The following is a 20,104-nucleotide window of genomic DNA, read 5'->3' on the forward strand; positions in this document are numbered from 1 at the left end:
ACCTGGGCTGAATGAAGGCAGACACTTAGCCAGCTGAGCCACCTAGGCATCCCCTTCCCATTTTAAAATAGCAATGTACATGACTAGTTCTTGCGAGATTCTTTGTATAAAGTTGATGAATGGAAGCTTGTTATTTTCTTAAATGTTACAGTGTTTCCCACAGTCTTGGCTGTTGGTGAATAAAAATTTGTCTTGTATCTTGGAGGTTAAAGTGGTGAAGAGGCAAGTGTTTGGGGCATTCAAGACCAGATCATGCAGTAGCTGTTGACTAATTATGTACGCCCACACGGCTAAATTTCTCCCCACAGAGTCTGATGGGTTAGACAGACATGTAAACAAGTAATTTACATGTATATTAGTATATAGGATAGTAAGTATAGCGATTGTGATATGGTTAGAGTATTGTGGAGGCACTAAGGAAAGTAACTAATTGTCTAAGGTATTTAGGGAAGGATTCACAGGGGTCTATAATTTGAGCTGGGTCTTAAAGAATGAGTAGAAATTTTTCAGGTGAAAAGAAGAGGGGTTGGAAATCTGTTATCTCGGCATCTAGCATCATTCATTGAAAATATTTCCTTTCCCTTTCAATCTGCAGTATCACCCCAGGCATATTATCAAGCATCCATCTATACATCGCTCTGTTTCTGGGCACTTAATTATGTTTCATTGGGTTGTCTGTTTTTGTGCCAATGACACGCTTTTTTTTAAGAGTTTATTTATTTGACACAGAGAGATAGACAGTGAGAGAGAGAACACAAGCGGGCCACAAGCGGGGGGAGTGGAAGAGGAAGAAGCAGGCTTCCTGCTGAGCAGGGAGCCCGATGTAGGGCTCAGTCCCAAGGCCCTGGGATCATGACCTGAGCCGAAGGCAGCCAGCCAACAACTGAGCCACCGAGGCTCCCCGACCCATGCCACGCTATCTTAATTAATGCAGTTTTATAGTGTTTTGATACCTCCTAGAGGAACTTCTCCCACCAGGTCCTTCAAGAATGTTTTGGCTATTCTTGGATTTTTTTTTGTACATCCATATTCATTTTAGAATTTGCCAAGTTTCACAAAAATTCTGTTGGTCTTTTTATTGGGAGTCCATTGCTTCTATATGGACGGTTAGTTGAGGGAGAATCAGTGTCTTTACAATACTGAGGTTTTTCACCCATTATAACGTGGTATAATCTCAATTCCGTTCTTAAGTGTCTTTCACTAAGATTTTATTGTTTTCTCCATGAGGGTCTTGCATACTTTTTGTCGAATTTAGTCTTTGAAACTTTTAGGTGATATCTTTTTAAAATTTTTGCTTTCTGTTGCTGATATATTGGCCTTTGACACACAGTAACCTACATAGCTCTTAATCTTCATATTTTTCTGTACATTCATTTAGATTTTCAGCAGTACAGTATCTGAATAATGACAGTTTGGTTTCTTGTTTATCTTTAAGAAAAAATCTTTTCCTTGCCTCACTGCATTGGCTTATGAAAACCAGTTTTTTATCTTTGTCTTCAACAGAAGGCTTTGGCTGTCTTACCAAATATAATGTTTGTGTAAGGTTTTTCATAGGTACTTTTTATCAGGTGAAGAATGTTTCTATATATCTAGTTTGAGTTTTTCTGTTAAATTTTAGTAACATTTTTTTCCTGTATGTAATGAGGTATCTGTGATTTTTTTTTTTAATTTTTGTTCTTTAATATTGATATGGTATACAAATCAATTGACTTTTTATAACTTAAAACCAAACTTAACTTTCAGTTTGCTAATATTGTGGTTAGGATTTCTGCATTTATTTCATAAGCAAAATTGACTGGTAGTATTGTTAGGTTTTGGTATTCCGGTTATGTTAGCCTTATAAAATGATTTGCAAAGTGCTCTCTCCTTTTCTATTGTCCTAATTATTTGATGTAAGATTATTTATTCCCTGATTGTTTGCTAGAACTCAGTGGTAAAACCATCAGGGCCTGGGCTATTCTTTTTTTTAAGATTTTATTTATTTATTTGAGAGAGCATGAGCAAGAGAGAGCATAAACGGGGGTGGGGGTTGGGAGAAGGGGAGAGGAGGAGGGAAAGGGACAAGCAGAATCCCCGCTGAGCAGGGAGTCCAAAGTGGGGCTAGATGCCAGGACTCTGGGATCATGAGCTGAGCTGAAGGCAAATGCTCAACTGACTGAGCAACCCCAGGGCCCCTGGGGTATTTTTAATGGAAGATTTTAACTACTGATTGCATTGGCTTTCCATTTCCTCTGTTTTTGGTGAGTTACATCTTTTCCTAAGAATTTGTCTATTTTATATACGCTTAGGGGGATTATATTTATTTTACTTAATTTCAGGTAAATAATGAAAGTATCACAGCCAAAAAAAAACCCATTTGTACGTTAATCATTTATATTAACCCTGCAGAAACCAAAGCTTGATCACAGATACTCACAGAAAAATAATATCTGGCACTGTGCTAAATGCCTTTTTTTCAAATAGTGTTAATGAAGTGTAACTGACATAATAAATTATACATACTTAAGTATATAATTTGGTAGGTTTCAACATAGTATACATTTAAAAATTTATTGGCATATTGTTTATGATATATCCCTCAGAAGACCATTTTAATTCTCTCTAGCAAGTTTCTTTTCTGTTTTATTAGTTTCTGGTCTTTATTGTTAATTTCTGCTTTGAGGTTTATTCTGCTGTTATTAAAGCCTTTAAGGTGGATAGAAAACTCATTGATTTTCTTTTCATTTTTAATGTAAATATTAAAGACTATAGATGTCCTTTTAAATACTACTTTGGATGTATCCCACAAGTTTGGATATATACTTTATTTCTTTTGAAAAAATTTTATTTTGGAAATTTCAAACATATCGAAGTAGATTTTGATGACTCCCTCCAATATTACGTATTGTCTGGCTATATTAATCAACATGGCCATTCTTTTTCTATTTGTACCTTCCACTTTCCATCCCTTTTTTACCTCTACTGTCCACAGAATTATTTTGCAGCAAATTACAGATCTCATTTCATCTAGAAATAATTCATTTTATTACCCTAAAAAATGCTAACTTTTTTAAAAAAGATTTTATTTATTTGAGAGAGAGACAGGGAGTGTACAAGCAAGGGGAGGAGTAGAGGGAAAGGGACTAGCAGACTCCCTGCTAAGCAGGGAGTCCAAGCTTGATCCCAGGACCCTGAGACCATGACCTGAGCCAAAGTCAGATGCTTAACCTACTAAGCCACCCAGGTGACCCAGAATGTAAACTTTAGAAACAAACATCCACACCGTCATCACCCTGAAAATGTAATAATTCCTTGATATGATCTAGTGCCTAGTCATTATTCAAATTTCCATTTCTCATAATTTTTTCTATATGTTGAAATGCACAAATCTTAGCCATACAGATAAATGGCTATACCTATGTAACCCACACTTTTGTGATAACGCTTCTTTGCCCCCTTCCCTCATGTCCCTTTCCAGTTAATCTTTCCATCCCACTTCCCCATCTACCACTGATCTGATTTTTTTCACCTTAGTTTTTGTCGTAAAGTTTCATATAAATGGAATGTTGTAGGATATACACACTCTTCTCTGATTTCTTTTGCTCATCATGTTAGTAAGATTCATCCATGTTATTGGGTATATCAATAGTTTGTTCTTTTTTATTTTTGTAGTATTCTACTGGAGATATACCACAGTTTATCTCTTTTTTATGGACAATGGATTGTTTCCAGTTTTGGGTTATTGTGAATAAAGCTGCTGTGAACATTTTTGTACTTGTCTATTTGTGGGAAAATGTTTTCACTTTCAAGCCTGGCAGGGGAGTCACTGGGCAAAATGTCACTGGGAGTATTTAATTTCATAAGAAACTGCAAAACCTTTTCCCACAGTGGTTATACCATTTCGTACTCCCACCAATAATCTGAGTTCTGGCTGCTCCATGTCTTTGTCAACGTTTGGTGTTGTCTTTTTAATTTTAGCCCTCCTAGCAGGTGTGTACTGGTTCTCACTGTGGTTTTAATTTGCATTTCCTTGATCCCTGAAGATGTTGAGAGCTTTTTCATAAGATTATTGATCACTTGTTTATCTTCCTTTGTGAAGTGTCACCTCTTTTGCCCATAGTTATTTAGTCCATTTTATCGAGATACAGTTCACTTTTTAGCACAAACATAATTTTTTTTAGAGTGAGTAAAAAATGCATTTGGACAGACACCTGGGTGGCTCAGTTGGTTAAGCGCCTGCCTTCAGCTCATCAGGTCATCAGGTTGGGCTCTCTGCTCAGCAGGAGCCTGCTTTTCCCCCTTCCCACTGCCTGCTGCTCCCCCTGCTTGTGCGCTCTCGGGTGCTCGCTCTCTGCCAAATGAATAAATAAAATCTTCTTTAAAATGAATTTGGATCACGCTTAGTCCAAAACAAGATGATTCTGAATTTATGAGTCTCTGTCTCTTTGTGTAAGGCCTTTTAGATTCCAGTTTGGTATGTAACAAATGGCTCTGACCTATGATTACTGTCTTTGCCTTGAAACCCACAGCTGTTCTTTTGTGCTTTTCTAGTATTTTCACTGTTGAGACTTTCCTCTTGGTTTAGAAAATGCTTTAGAGACAGAGGGAGACTGAAACCCTTTTTTCCTAATCCCAACTGCTTAGATGATCTCTTGATTTTCTTCCTTCCAGAACTGTATTCTTGTGTCTGTTGTTTATCACCATTCATTCAGTATATCCAAAATTTGAGATCCTTAGAGACCTATAGCCTCCATGTAGGTGAATGAAATTTCATCAGAAGGAAATCTATTGAGAATATAAGTTTGCAAAAAAAAAAAAAAAAAAATTTTTGTTTTTTTTTTTTTTTTTTTTTTTTTTTAGCTCCAGCAGTCAACTTGAGCCAAAAGGCATTCTACCAAAGTAAGCTACTAATGTGTATGTGGTGAGTGTTCCAGTGTAATAAAAGTGGATTTTTTTTTTTTACAGTAACCTCTAATAATTCAGATTCTGGCCATGAAGGTCAAGAGGATTCTTCAAAGGAAAATGTATCATCAGGTGCTGTCCCCGCTGACCGCAGCCCAGCACCTAGTCACGATGGCAAATCACATGAACTGTCTAATCTTCGATTGGAGAATCAGCTGTTGAGGAATGAAGTTCAGTCTTTAAATCAAGAAATGGCCTCATTACTTCAAAGATCCAAGGAAACTCAAGAAGGTAGAGCCTTATTTAAATTGTGGAGGGTTAGGAATTTAACATTTCAAAAATAAACTGAAAACCTGATTACATTGAAACTTAGAAATATTTCACATGAGACTTACAAAACCCGGTTTTCATAGAAATATAGGGCCCAGATTTAGAAATAGAACCAGTCATCCTCCTACTAATCTGAAACAGAATGTTGCCTTTGTTTGGCCATTCCTTAGGAGTCATGAAATTTAAGAACTGGGGACATTAGTAATTATCTGGTTCGTTTGATCTCTTCTGAACCTTCGGGGGAGCTGTTAATGAACCAGAGGTGGGGTTAAACAAAGGAGTGGATACCAGTAGACAAGGTCACAGTATCGTACTGCTCCGGGGGATGTAAAGTGAACATGGAATTCAGTTTGAATAATACCCTCTGGAAATACGCAGTGAAGTGGCCCTAGAGTAGAAAACTCTTGGATTCCTCAGAAATGGGTAATTTAAAAGTAAATAATCTCATGAATGAGGTGATGGGGGGTGGACTGTGTTAGTCTTAATGTAAGTGTGGCTGAGGGAAAATAAAAGGGAGAAGCGAAGAAGTCTCTGTCTTGGTTCCTAGCAGCAATTAGAAAGGAGTATGGGGACAGTAGGAAAAGTTTTGCCAAGACATGGATGGAGGCCCAGAAAGTTTAGGGCTTGTTGGACTGACCTCAGAAAAAGCTTCACTTTACCAGAACTAATAAAGACCTAGAAATAGAACTTTTCCTGAGACCCTGTAGAGTTTGCTTCAATATAAAAAAATTTTTTTTTTGCTTGCAAACTGCTATTATAAATGTGTGAGAGTGTGGAAATCTGCACCGCATTGCTCTTCTGGCACCAGCGTCCTAGGTTTTTTTTTAAAATAGCGTCTTTTTGCTACAGTGATCAAGAGAAACACATTCTCTCCTGCCTTTTATCTTCAGGTTTTGATTTTGTTTGTTTTGGTCTTACCGTGGGGTTCTCTCTGTTCCCTTGATTTGTATTTGCATTCTTCCTGTCACTAGCAGAACTCAGCAAATTCCCCGACTGGGCTGCTGTTCTGAACGCTGCCGTATCCTGGTTTGGATTCCCAAATGCTTTGGGATATGTCTCAGAAAGATTGTTTTTGTAGAAGGGCAGCTACCATTGTGCCCTTTCCAACCTATTAACTGTGATACAGGTGGGAACATTGGCCTTGAGAAGTGGGTATCCCACTTGAAGCAAATAATTGGAAGACACTTGTAAGCTCTTGATTTTGGTAGGAAGCCCTACAGGGACACAGAGGAGAGTCTGTGTGAGTGTGTCTGCTTGAAGAGAGAAATCTCTCTCATTATTATTACTATTTTTTTTTTTTTTTTAAGAATTAACCAAAGCAAGAGCAAGAGTTGAGAAGTGGAATGTTGACCATTCAAAGAGTGATCGAATAACGCGAGAGCTCCGCGCCCAGGTCGATGACCTGACTGACGCCGTGGCTGCCAAGGACTCGCAGCTGGCCGTGCTGAAAGTGAGGCTTCAGGAGGCCGACCAGCTCCTGGCCACGCGCTCCGAAGCCCTGGAAGCCTTACAGACGGAGAAGTCACGGTAGCTCATCCTCGTGATAGTGACAAAGGGACTAGAAAGATTCTTCCCCGTGCAAGTAATGATGAACACTGTAGTGTAGACTGTTTTATGAAAACTTAGCTTTCGAAATTTAGGGAGGGATAATTTAGCTTTTGGTAATGTTGTAAATGTGCGTGATTACAAGTTGATTTATTACTTGAATCTTGAGATGCGTTGTTAGCAAGATCTGAATTTCAAAATATTTGAAGAATATAGTGTCCTTAACTTTTTTGGGCATATAATGATATGTGGTCTTTGCTTCTATTTGGATGCCTAAAAATATAGGTTACGTTCCTTTAAAAAGCGAAAAGATTTCTTTAAGAATATTTTAGTCAAACCATCTTTTTTTTTTTTAAAAATTTTTTTTTTTTTTTAATTTTAGGGAGAGAGGGGTGGGGGAAGGGGCAGCAGAGGGAGATGGGGAGAGAGAATCTCAAGCAGACTCCGTGCTGACCATGGAGCCCAACACGGGGCTCAGTATCACGACCCTGAGATCGTGACCTGAGCCGAAACCAGGAGTCAGATGCCCAGCCGACCACGCCACCTCAGCACCCTGGTCAAATCATCTCTTTTGTGCCATCAAGCTGATGCCTTGAAAGTCATTGCACCTTCTCACTTGGACACGGTGGCAATAAGTCCTTTCAAGTGATGCCTTTTCTTGTAGAATAATGCAGGATCACAGCGAAGGCAGCAGCCTGCAGAACCAAGCCCTGCACACCCTTCAGGAGAGACTGCATGAGGCAGACGCTGCCCGGAAGAGAGAGCAGGAGAGCTGCAAACAGATGCAGGTTAGAAAGGAGCGATGCCTTTCTGCTGTCTTAGAACACAGTTAGTCTGTGATAAAATCCTGCAGCACGTTCTCAGAAAAATCTGTTTCTGTGACAACAACTAAGTATTTGAAAAGTTAGCCTGATAACTTGCTAAATTTACTTAACCTTATGTGTTGGATTGCAGTGAAAATAAATTTCAACATCCTCTGTGATCCATTCACAAGGCATTGGCAGGAAGCGTGGGCACTTTTCTTCTGAGACGGTCTTTGAAGGGGTGGTGCACGGGTTGGGCAGTGGTCCTAGAGCAGCCCCTCAGCACCCCTTTAAGAAAGGAATACACTTAAAGTAGTTAATATTCAGTAGAGATAGATTTTTTTTTTCACTTTATTTTGTTGTGCAGCCAACATTACCATTATTTGATGAAAAGCTGATTTGGGGGGCACCCGGGTGGCTCAGTGGGTTAAGTCTCTGCCTTCGGCTCAGGTCATGTTCTCAGGGTCCTGGGATCGAGCCCCGAATCGGGCTCTCTGCCCGGCAGGGAGCCTGCTTCCTCCTCTCTCTCTGCCTGCCTCTCTGACTACTTGTGATCGCTCTCTCGCTGTCAGATAAATAAATAAAATCTTTAAAAAAAAAAAAAGAAAAAGCTGATTTGGGCCTTCTTTTTTTTTTTTTTAAGATTTTATTTATTTATTTGACAGAGACAGAGATCACAAGTGGGCAGAGAGGCAAGCGGAGAGAGAAGAGGAAGCAGGCGCCCTGCCGAGCAGAGAGCCCAATACAGGGCTCGATCCCAGGACCCTGGGATCTTGACCTGAGCCGAAGGCAGAGGCTTTAACCCACTGAGGCACCCAGGGGTTGGGGCCTCTTTCTTAAAACTAGATGGTGCTGAAAAACTTTTGAATAAAGTACTTTGCCAGATGAGCGGAAAAAAACTGATGTGAGCCATGTTTATTTCTTATGTAAGCTTTTTCTCATTCCAGCTTAATCTGATTCATCTATTTCTAGAGAAAATTGTATGTAATATATGTAGCGTTTTAGTCTTTTTTTTTTTTTTAAGATTTTATTTATTTGACAGAGAGAGATCACAAGTAGGCAGAGAGGCAGGCAGAGAGAGAGAGAGGAGGAAGCAGGCTCCCTGCCGAGCAGAGAGCCCGATGCGGGGCTCGATCCCAGGACCCCAGGACCCCGGGATCATGACCTGAGCCGAAGGCAGAGGCTTTAACCCAATGAGCCACCCAGGCGCCCCTAGAGTTTTAGTCTTAAATGAATTCTTTTGCATCTAGTTTAGTGATTCTTATCCCTGTCTACACATTAGAATCACTTGTGGAGCTTTTAATATTTTTTGATGCCAGGTCTCTACTCCCAGGGAGGCTAGTCCCACAGCGTGAGGTCGGTGTAAGCGGTGGTGTTTGAGTTCCATAAGATTCACAGATGTGTCTGTTGGCCAGTGAACCACTGGTTCATACTCTCTTTTCAACAGGTGAAAACAGTTTATTCCTGAAAGTAACTATCAGCTCGTGTGGGCTTTTTGGAAATCTAATGGATGTATTTATTTATCATAGTATATCCAAGGTACTATCATTTCGGGGCACCTGAGTGGCTCAGTCAGTTAAGCGTCTGACTCTTGATCTCAGCTTAGGTCTTAATCTTAGGGTTGTGAGTTCAAGCCCTGCGTTGGGCTCCATGTTAGGCATGGAGCCTACTTAAAAACAACAACAAAAATCAAAGTACTATAATTTCAACATATAGTTAATAATAAAAATCATTAATGAGATATTTTACATTCTTTTTTGCAACTGCTTCTTTAAAATATGGTATATTTTGTAATTAATTCAGTCATAAATTTTCTTTTTCTTTTTTTAAAGATTTTATTTATTTGACAGCGAGAGATGCAGTGAGAGAGGGAACACAAGCAGGGGGAGCAGGAGGAGAGGGAGAAGCAGGCTTCCCATCAAGCAGGGAGCAAGATATGAGCCTCAATCCCAGGACCCTGGGATCATGACCTGTGCCGAAGGCAGCCACTTAACGACTGAGCCACCCAGGCACCCAGTCATAAATTTTCTTACATAATACTTGGTCTATATTTAGATTTCATAAATTTGGTAGGTAAAAAAGTAATTCACATGCCCAGTTGTTCTAAACATACTCAGAAGTGTTTTCCACTAACAGTGCCTCAAAATTTAGGCATAGAGTACACCATATGGTGTAGCAGTTCTGTCTTAGGTGTGTACCCAAGAGAATTGAAAATATCTGCCCACACAGAAAATTGTACACAGATATTCACAGCAGCATTATTCACAATAGCCCCAGACTGGAAATAATACACGTATCCTTCAGTTGCTGAATGGGTAAACAAAGTGTGCTATATGCATACAAGGAGATACCATTCAGGCATAAAAAGGAAAGAAGTCCTGATTCATGCTACAACATGGACGAACCTGTAAGACGTTAAGTGAAAGAAGGCGTCCACCAAAGGCCACGTTATTAGATGATTTCACTTACATGAAGTGTCCGTAATAGATCTACAGAGGAAAATAGATTCATCATTGCCAGGGGCTAGAAGGAACGGAGAAGTGGTTAGAGGATCTCCCTTTGGGGTGAAAATGTACTGATATTAGGTAGTGGTAATGGGTGTACAATTAACTCTGAATACAGGGCAAACCACTGAACTGTACACCGTAGAAGGGTGAATTCTATGGTGTGTGAATTATATCCCAATGAACCTATTATTAATTGAACTAAGTTTTTTTATGTTTAATTAAAGTGAATTAGCAAAAATTAAAGTTAATAAACAGAAAAATTCAATTCTTAGTTGCAATAGGCACATTTCACGTGTTTAGTAGAGATTAGCGTAGTCCTCTTGCTCTTTTTATTTAAAACAAGAGTTAATATTGGATCAAAGGTTTGTGGCTTTAGCTATTGGTGTGTGAACTGTAAATGCTTTCAGACTTCTGCCTCACCTGAGTGTTCTGGTGATGGGAACTTTTGAGAATAAAAGTAAAATAAAATCTCAGAACTAGATAGGCTAGTAAGTGATAGGCATGTGTTTTTCTAGAATGTGCTTTGGAAGTTTCTTAAGCTAAAATAATTATATTTAATAGTTAACTAGAAAATTTGAAATAGAAGGAAAATGTTAACCATGCTATTAAAAAAGATGTAGCTGTTTACTTATCTATTCGGTTTGCTTTTTTTTTTTTTTTAAATATTTATTCTGTTTATTTGAGAGTGAGAGACTTAAGCAGACTGCGAGCTGAGCGCAGTGCCTGATGTGGGGCTTGAACTCCTGACCCTGAGATTGTGACCTGAGTTGAAACCACAAGTCAGATGCTTAACTGACTGAGCCATCCAGGTGCCCCTTCATTTGCTTTCTGATAGACTTGCTGTTTTATTGATTGATCGGCTTGTATCAGGCTGACCAGATTCACCTTTGAAATATCTTAAACAGATTTCCATTTCCAAGCATCATCTTTTTTTTTTTTTTAAGATTTTTATTTATTTGACAGACAGATCACAAGTAGGCAGAGAGGCAGGCAGAGAGAGAGAGGAGGAGGAGGCAGGCTCCCCGCTGAGCAGAGAGCCTGACGTGAGGCTCGATCCCAGGACCCCGGGACCACGACCTGAGCCAAAGGCAGAGGCTTTAACCACTGAGCCACCCAGGTGCCCCTCCAAGCATCATCTTGGAAATTCCAAGTCAGTAAGCCTAGGGAAGGCTTTGGGTGGTGGTATTTGTTTAAAACTCCTTAATTGGGGCATCTGCATGGCTCAGTCGGTTAAGTGTCTGCCTTTGGCTCAGGTCATGCTCCCAGGGTCCTGGGATCGAGCCCTACATTGGGCTCCCTGCTCAGCAGGGAGTCTGCTTTTCCCTCTCCGTCTCCCTCTGTGCTCTCTGTCACTCAAAATAAATAAATAAAATCTTTTAAAAAAAGAAAAAATAAATATAACCTTCTAATCGATTCTGATGCATTGCCATGTTTGGGAGCCAACAACCTTCGAGTCCCTAGTCTTCAGTTCCTAAAAAATGAGGTGTTTTGTTTAATTTTTTAGCCTCCTTGTTATGTTGTTGGGCTGAACTAAAAAAAAAAAAAAAATCCTATAAGACAGCTGATTGGATGGTTGGTAAGATATATTTCAGAGGACGTGATCTAAAGATGATATAAAAATTTGTCACAGAGTGAGTTTGCAGCGCGCCTAAACAAGATGGAAGTAGAACGTCAGAATTTGGCCGAAGCAGTCACTCTGGCAGAAAGAAAATGCGCGGAGGAGAAGAGGAGGGTTGAGGAGCTGCAGCAGCAAGTCAAAGTGTGCAAGGCCGGCTTGGAGTCCTCCAAGCAGGAGCTGACTGACTACAAGCAAAAAGCTACTAGAATCCTCCAGGTAGGCAGGAAATGTCTTGGATGTTAAGATCTGCCAGGTTGGAGACGCTTTTGGAGCTAGATCTGCGGAAGGATTTACTCGTGTTCGCCCGGGTTGGCTCACTTCAGGTGACTTCCTGCACCGAAATGGCCCTTGTTCCTACCGCCTTTCTTTCTTTTTATTGACAATTCATTCTGCCACGGCCTGGTGCAGGTCTTCACCTGTCACCTTAAACATGGCAATATCGACGTTTGTCATTAGGCAGCCATTTTACTCTTCCTGGCAGATCCCCCATTGAGTTTTTCAGAGCCCGTGGTCTTGGCCTCACCCAGCTTCCCCCGTGTCACCTCATGTAGTCCTCGGCTTCTCTGTCCTTTGCCTCCTGAAGGAAAGGTATCCATTCATCTTTCTCTAGGAGGGTTTTCTAGCCTGTGCGCTGGTTCCTCGTCTGCTGTATGGAAGCTCTTCCTCCTAAGTCTGTCCTGTCTCCGTTTCTTCCTTTCTGCTGCCTTTTTCTGGCTCAGCTTACTCAAGAGCATACGGTTGCTTGGTGGAAGATCAAAGACTAGGTCCTGAAACTCCTGCTTAAGGAGAAAGCAACCCTTTGTCTTTTTTGACCACTTGGATCCATTTCCCTGTTGTTTTCTTCAGTATCAGACTTATTAGAATTATCGTAAATATGCCGTCTTTATTTTAGAGCTGTTAACTCCTTCGTGTAATTTCTGTCCCTGATACATTTCTGAAACTGTCTTCCTAGATATCTTTAATGACCTGAATACATATTTTCTTCCTTTTCTTAATTTCCATCCACTTTGATTGGGGTAGAGCACTGGACACCATTAGTCCTGCTGCCTTAAACTCCTGCCTCTGGTCCCACTCGAGCTGCCTTCTCTCCCTGTCCTCTCTCACTCCTGAGTCTCCAGAGACGAAGAGTCCTTTCAAAATCAGGCCCCACCCCCCTCACTGCTTCTTAGGTGGTGTTATCCTGTACTCACTCCGCTTCTGTCTGTCACCTCGATGTCACTTAAGTGTGTCTCCCAGCCTCACTTCCTGACCCCATTTTCTAAATGCCTACCAGGCTTCTCTATGTGGGATGTGCCCCTCTCCCCCTAGCTTCTTGTTCATTCTCCAATTTCCATAAATACGACACCTTCTTCCCAGGCAATAGAGCTTGAGCCATGATACCGTTTTGATTCCACATCCATGAGACAGCATATCCATTCCTCCAGACGGTTCTTTCCGATTGCTTCTGCCGTGTCACTCTGATTTATTACTGAGCACCTAACTATCCATGAGGCATTATGATAGATGCTGGGCTGTGTTTTCTTTCTGTAAGGAGCATTCAGTTAGCAGAGGGACACCGAGGTACTCGATGTGACGAAGTTTTTGATGCAGTAAGCCCTTAAAATCTGTGAGGGGACGTCAGGGATGACCGGATGACACGGTGTAAAAAGGAACTTGCAGCATGGGTGGGAAGGCTCATGGTAGGGAAGAGATTTCAGTCAGAATGGCTGTCCCAGAGCAAGGGGTGTCTGAGGGAGCATGACATCTTTACTGGACACCAGCTGGTTCTTCCGCTGGAGCATGCAGGCTTAGGGATCAATTGGGGGCCGGGGCGGGGGGAGAAAACGCAGTGAGGGGCAGAAGCCAGAGACCATGGAGCGCCTCACATCCTGCACAGAGGAGTTTTGATTTTTATCTCCTAGGCAATGGTAGTGAGGAGAGGTGAGAGACTGAGCAGGGGGAGAGTTGGCACTAGGCAGGGCCCTCGGGAGGTGCTCAGTAAGCCTCTGTGGACATTGACGGGTGAGGATGGAGTGGTAAGAGGGGGATGGTACAGAGGAGCGTATCGGAATTAATGGTGAGAAGTGACAAGGACAAGGTCTAGTTTGTGGCAGTGAGGGTGGCAGATGGGATAGGTCGGAGGTGGGGTGTGTGCGACTTAGGGATTCAGCTGGAGGAAGGGGAACTGCAAGTGGACCTTAGGAGGACTCGTTTCCGGAGCCCATGAGCGATACACGGGGCGTAGTGTAGTGCAGCAGAGACCAGGAAGGAGAACAGGCTCGCGCCGATGGGCGTTTGGACAAGTGACAATGAGTTTGTAGGACTGATGTGACACCGAGGTGGAAGTTTCAGGAAGGCAATCAGAAGTAGAGGCTTGAAGCTCATCACAGGGGGCTGGACCTTTACTATGTTGGGGAGCAGAGAGAGAAAATTATGTGTGTTATAGAAATATGAAAAATACGGAGAACTTTGAAGAAGTCACCCATAATTCTACCACATGAAAAGAAAAACTATTTTTGATGGAGGAGAGCGCCTCTCAGATCCTCATATTGAAGGCGGAAGAGCTGATGGCCCTTATAATTACAGCACTTCTTAAACTGGTCCTCCCACATCGAATCTCTTCTTTGAATTCATCCTTTCCACCAGTGCTCAGCAAACTTTTACTGTAAAGGGCCAAATAGTATATATTATAGGCTTTGCAGGTTCTATGTGGTCTTCATCGTATACTCTTTGTCTTTTTTTTTTTTTTAATCACCCTCTAAACATGTAAAAATCATGTTTAGCTGGTGGGCTGTATACAAAGAGGCCACAGGCCAGATCTGGCCCACCAGCCATAGTTTGTGAACCCCTGTTTGATACACTGCCAGATTAACCCTCCTAAAATGGATCTCTGGTCATGTCACTTCCCAGTCTACTTTTTAGTTGTTTGTTTTAGCCCACCAGATAAAAGTCAAACATTTTAGCCTGGCATCTGAAGCCCCCCAGGTTGGCTCTAAGATCCTGTCCGAGCACATCTCAACAATACTTTCTTGTACGCCCTAATGCTTTTGCATTATTATGTTTTGTCCTGTTCTCTCCACACCTGTTAAAATCCTAGCCATTGGGGCTCCAGGGTGACTCAGTAGGGTAAGGCCTCTGCCTTCAGCTCGGGTCATGATCCCAGGGTCCTGGGATGGAGCCCCGCACCAGGCTCTATGCTCGGCGGGGAGCCTGCTTCCCCCTCTCTCTGTGCTGCCTTTCTGCCTATTTGTGATCTCTCTCTGTCAAATAAATAAATAAAATAAATCTTTAAAAAAAGGTAATAAAAAAATAAAAATAAAATCCTAGCCATTTTTCAGGATCAGCGTAACTGCTGCTTTCAAGTAAAGCCTTCTCTTCCCCAGTATGTGGTTTCTCCTTGGAACCCTGCAAGTAATCTTAGCAGATGTGCCTCTCAACTTGTTTATTGCCTTATACTGGATATTTGTAACTTCCTTTTTAGTTTATAAGGCAGAGGGTACCATCCCAAATGAGAGACCTCTTCATTGCATGGGACTCTGAGCAGAGTGCCAAACCCATTGTAGGTGCTCCGTAAATATTTGCTGAGTAGCATGTGATGGAGATCAAAAGCATGAGAAAGGATGAGAAGAAAGTACAAGGGAAATCTTGTTAATGACAAGCTTTCAACAGTCACGTGGTCCTGGGGACTAAAATCCAAGGACGGTGTACAGCAAGGCCCTGCTGAGTTCTTATCTCAATGTGGGCTTTCTTTGATGGAGAACGTAATTGGACTATTTCTGTAGTGGCTTAGTTGGTGTAATATTGATAGTATTCCATATACAAGCTAATGTCTGTTTTGCTTAAAGATACTTCTTTTTTTATAATAGTCTAAAGAAAAATTGATTAACAGCTTAAAGGAAGGATCTGGTTTTGAAGGCCTCGACAGCAGTACTGCTAACAGCATGGAGCTGGAAGAACTTCGGCACGAAAAGGAGATGCAGAAGGAGGAAATACAGAAGCTGATGGGCCAGATACATCAGCTGAGATCCGAATTACAGGTAAGATCGAGTATGGCTCCGCAGCACAGACAGCCACTGACCCCAGTGATCTGCAGGTGAGCGGCGGTGGTCTGTATTTTGGGAGAAGTGTGTCAGTGAGAGGGTGTGTGGAACTGGTGTGGGAATAGTGGTCGCCGTGTAGTAATGCATCTAAGGCGATCGGTTTCCTGTCCATCGAGGGACAGTGAAGTCCTGGGAATAACAAACAGAGGTAACTAGATGAGATCATTAAATTCTAACCTTACGCCCACCATATGCCAGTCATCTTGTGGGCTCAGGGTTACAACAAGGATCCAGACAGAGTCTTCATATTTATGGATCTTATAATCTAGTGGTTAAAAAACAGTTGAGATCTGGGCTTGTCTATAAAACTGGGACATTTTCTGATACTGGAATGGACACAGAGACAGTCCCTTAATTATACTTTCACGAGAAATTTTATGATTTGTAGTTTATGGGTAATTGCTGTTTTTAATCCAAAAGTAAGTTGGACCTTTTGTTTAGATTAAACATGGAGCCTCTGATATAAATATTATAGGAGGAGCCTCTGAGAATGAGGGAGGACAAGGTGTGGGCTGATAAGCCTTCTTTAAAAGAAAAACATTTTGCGAAGAATATTCATCCACGCATTAACTCAGCAAACTATTGGTTCGTAAGATGGGCAGGACCTACAAGAGGAAAGTGTGGAAGTTGTAAGGCCAGGGTTTCTTACCTAGAGTGTGGGCTTGAATACCAGATTTGGATAGAGGTGTCCCGTCTTTGGCACTTAGTAGATCTGTTACCTGCACGAGACGCTTCACCTCATGGAGCCTTAGTTTTCTCATCCATAAAGTGGAGATAAACACAGGTTCTCCTGTGGATAAAGGTACGTGTCAGAGGGCCGAGCATTGTTCCTGACATGCATCAGGCCCTCAACAAATAGTAGCTAGTGTCACTTCTGGACTTCTTATTAGCAGAGTACAAGAGCTGATCAAGGCTTATCGTCCTTGTAGTCTGTATGGCTGGATTTTTTTTTTCTTTAATTAATTTTGAATTCCAAAGACTTCAGTCCTGTGAACCTAGAAACTGAGTAGATGCTAATCCTGTTTATACCTTGTCTTATTTATTATATGTGTATTTGGGTGAGATTATAAAAAATATGACTCGTTTTATTTAATATCCTTACCCCAGCATCATTGAGGACATTGAGCATTTCTCAAGAAGCTTATAAAATCTACAGTAAGGATTATGGTATATCTAGCAACATGGGAGAATTGTTAATGCCTGTAATAGCTAAGAACTTTCTGGACAGGCATTGCACTAACCTCTCAGCGTCAGCCTTCCATTGATTCCCTGCTGTAATCCCCCAAGGAAGATGGTATATTCTCATTTTACAGTTTGAAGAAATTCAGTCACAGAGAAGGAAAGTCGCTTCCTATAACTAGAAAAGTAACAGGATTAGAACCTTAGTCTGTCTGATTCCAGAACACGTGTTTTGTTTTGTTTTTTTCCAGAATATGTGTTAACTACCCACTGCTCATACTGTCTGCCTCTCAGGAGTTCATCTGATTAAGTCAACTTGATGACAAAGATTAGAGTACCTGCTACTAACCCCAGAAACTCAAGGAGAGGGGGAAATAATTGTACTTCTTGTTGCTTTCCTCTAAATCCACGAGGCTGTGTAACTAGAGTAGCATGCTGGTGTTCTTATCTGGGCCTATCATTAATCCCCTGTTCTTTCAAACAGTATGTGAAGTGCCAAAGTTTGCATAGATGAATATAAAAAGACTGTGCCAAAAGATAAAAAGCAAATTAAGATGCTGATTTTAATCTCTTATAGCACTGTATGGACAGACACCTGGTTAACCCGTACAGGGGTAAATACAGAAACCTAGAGTCATGTTCTTTGCCACTAGTAAATTCCCCAGGAAATCTAGAAGGTGGTTTTGAGTTTGAAGAAGTGAGAATAATGACCCTAAGTGAAGAAGTAAGAAATAGAGAAAGATAAAAGAACAGATAATGGTAATAAAGCTAAACAATGAAAAAAGAGGCTAACCTCAGGTGAGATGAGAGAGAAGTTACATTGCTACTGGACGCCCACGCGTACAAACTATAACCTGCCATTCCAGGGGCCATCTTACGGATGTTATGTTTCTGTTCCTTTGGAAATTGTTAGCTTTCGGTTAGAGCTGTACTGTCCCAGCCGCTGCGGACATCCTCATCCAGCCCTGGGCTTCCTGCGCTGTGGCGGCTCTAGGATCCGTCCGTTTCTCTCACTGTGGGCTGTGGAGTACAGTTAAGTGGCTGCTTACATGCCCCCTTCCAGGCTGAGGCCATGTCTCACTTGTCCCCATCCCTCTGGTGCCTCCTGAGCCCAGTTCATGGCACAGTGGGAGTACTTGAAAGATGTCGAAGTGAACAGTTGATTACTGCTTTCACATGTGGGGCTCGTCATTTCAGGATGTGGAGGCACAGCAGGTTAGCGAAGCAGAATCAGCAAGAGAACAGTTACAGGAGCTGCAAGACCAAATAGCTGGGCAGAAAGCCTCGAAACAGGAGCTGGAGGCCGAGTTAGAGCGACAGAAGCAGGTAATGATCCTGTTTGTTTGTTTGTTTGTTTGTTTTTAAAGGTTTTATTTATTTACTTGAGAGAGAGCGAGCATGCACCCCAGTGAGAGAGCATGAGTGGGAAGAGGGGCAGAGGGAGAAGCAGACTCCCCACTGAGCAGGGAGCCCAGCGTGGGGTTCGATCTCAGGACACGGGGACCATGATCAGATGCTTAACCGACTGAGCCACCCAGGCACCCCGCAGGTAAGGATTTTAGCTGGACAGTTACCAAGGAAGACGCTTTGCTGGTGGTTCTCTGAGGAGACTCCAGTGAAGCAACTTACTGAAGTTCTTGCAGAATGGGTATGGAGTCGTGATGGTAAAGGGGACCTTCTAGTCCTCTACTGTCTTGTTACCACCCACCCCCTCACTGTTTAATTCACAGATAAGAAATAGACCCACAGAATGGTTATGGGACTTGCCTAATCTCACACAGTTAACCAGAGAATAGACTAGAACCCAGAAGGCCTGGCCCAGACTCCTTGCTGCTACCTTGTCTGTGTTTTATTATATCTCCTCATTACAGTGTGTATGTATGGAAAACTTAAAAACATCTGTTGACTTTCACATTTTACTACATTTGTACTTTCTAAGAACAACAGTAATATTATCTAATAGAAATATAAATACAACATTAGTGTGGTAATAGACTGATCTTTCTATTTGAGAAGAAATATTTATAGACTGTTCTTACAAATCATGTTTAAAATTGCATTTCTTTGTTCAGTTGGCAGTTGTCTGCTCCCCAAACCAAATTATTTTACTTAGTATACTTACATAATAGTTTCCTTATTAAAACAGCTAAACATGCTTACATCCACATTTTCAGAACAAGATTTTAAATCTAATGTTAGTAACATTTATAACTTACTGAATAATGACATTATAGACACTTAGTATACATGATCTTATTTTATCCTCACAATAAAATCTGTTTTCTCTTCATTTTGCAGAAAACTATTGTTATAATGATCAGTGCCTCACTTAAACAACATTTTCAGCTTTGTGTGTTTATATTCTTTAGATCTTTTTTATTAGGATTTATCATTTCTGAAACTGGTTCAATTATGAGAAATGTTTGTTTTTATTACAAAGGTCCCACCTGTATCTGTTTCCTGAGTGGTAAGAAAATGACCGAGTAGCCACCTGCAGAGTACATTATAGGCTGCCCTAGATAATTTAGTTATGAAATTGTCCTTCCAGAAATTGCATTTTAATTTATTCAAGGAGCTATTATATACTGAAAGGCAAAAATTTGATGTTCTTGATGGTTAGTGAGAGAATTTTCATTTTTATGGCAGATGGTCTTCCCACATCCACTGCCGGGGCCAGTTTTTAAAATGATGGAGTCCAGTACAGGCGAGCGCAGCTGAATGTAGCTCTAGGCTATTTATTTAATCATCGGATGTTCTAGGTGCAAGTGCTTAATCTTGGGATTAAATAGTCCTCTAGTGCTCCTTATTCATTTTAAGTAATTTCAACCTTAAATTTTATGCTAGCCTAGAGCTTTAAAAGAAATCATGCAGACCTTCTTATAAATTGCAGTTCTCGTTTCCTAATTACTGCCTCATTTTCTCTGCTCTCACTTATCTCAGTTTCTTTCATCTGTGAAGTGAGCAGGTTGAACTAAATGTTCTCAAGGAGTCTGGCAGTTTGATCCTGTCTTGTCTTTACTTCTTCATACGGCTCCCTTTACTTACTTCATCTGCAGTTAAGCATAATGCTTTTGAAGATTCTTAGCAATTGTTCTTTCTTCCCTGACATGTACTGTGCTCTTAAATTCCAACTGACACCGACTCATCGTATCCATTGTACAA

At 41.2% G+C, this 20,104-nt stretch overlaps 1 protein-coding gene across 1 annotated transcript in view; it reads left to right on the plus strand.

Annotated features, from left to right (window-relative positions):
* The window catches only part of LOC111148665 (golgin A5), a 32,610-nt gene that overhangs the window by 3,656 nt on the left and 8,850 nt on the right, over positions 1-20,104 (plus strand). Inside the window, exons 3-8 of the mRNA XM_022505432.1 lie at positions 4,945-5,172; positions 6,519-6,738; positions 7,421-7,544; positions 11,697-11,900; positions 15,530-15,700; positions 18,140-18,268. Coding sequence (XP_022361140.1) covers positions 4,945-5,172; positions 6,519-6,738; positions 7,421-7,544; positions 11,697-11,900; positions 15,530-15,700; positions 18,140-18,268 — 1,076 coding nt within the window. The remainder of the gene's footprint in view (positions 1-4,944; positions 5,173-6,518; positions 6,739-7,420; positions 7,545-11,696; positions 11,901-15,529; positions 15,701-18,139; positions 18,269-20,104) is intronic.

The sequence above is a fragment of the Enhydra lutris genome, unplaced genomic scaffold, assembly GCF_002288905.1.
Source record: "Enhydra lutris kenyoni isolate GAN:26980312 unplaced genomic scaffold, ASM228890v2 scaffoldscaffold20, whole genome shotgun sequence".
Taxonomy (NCBI): domain Eukaryota; kingdom Metazoa; phylum Chordata; class Mammalia; order Carnivora; family Mustelidae; genus Enhydra; species Enhydra lutris.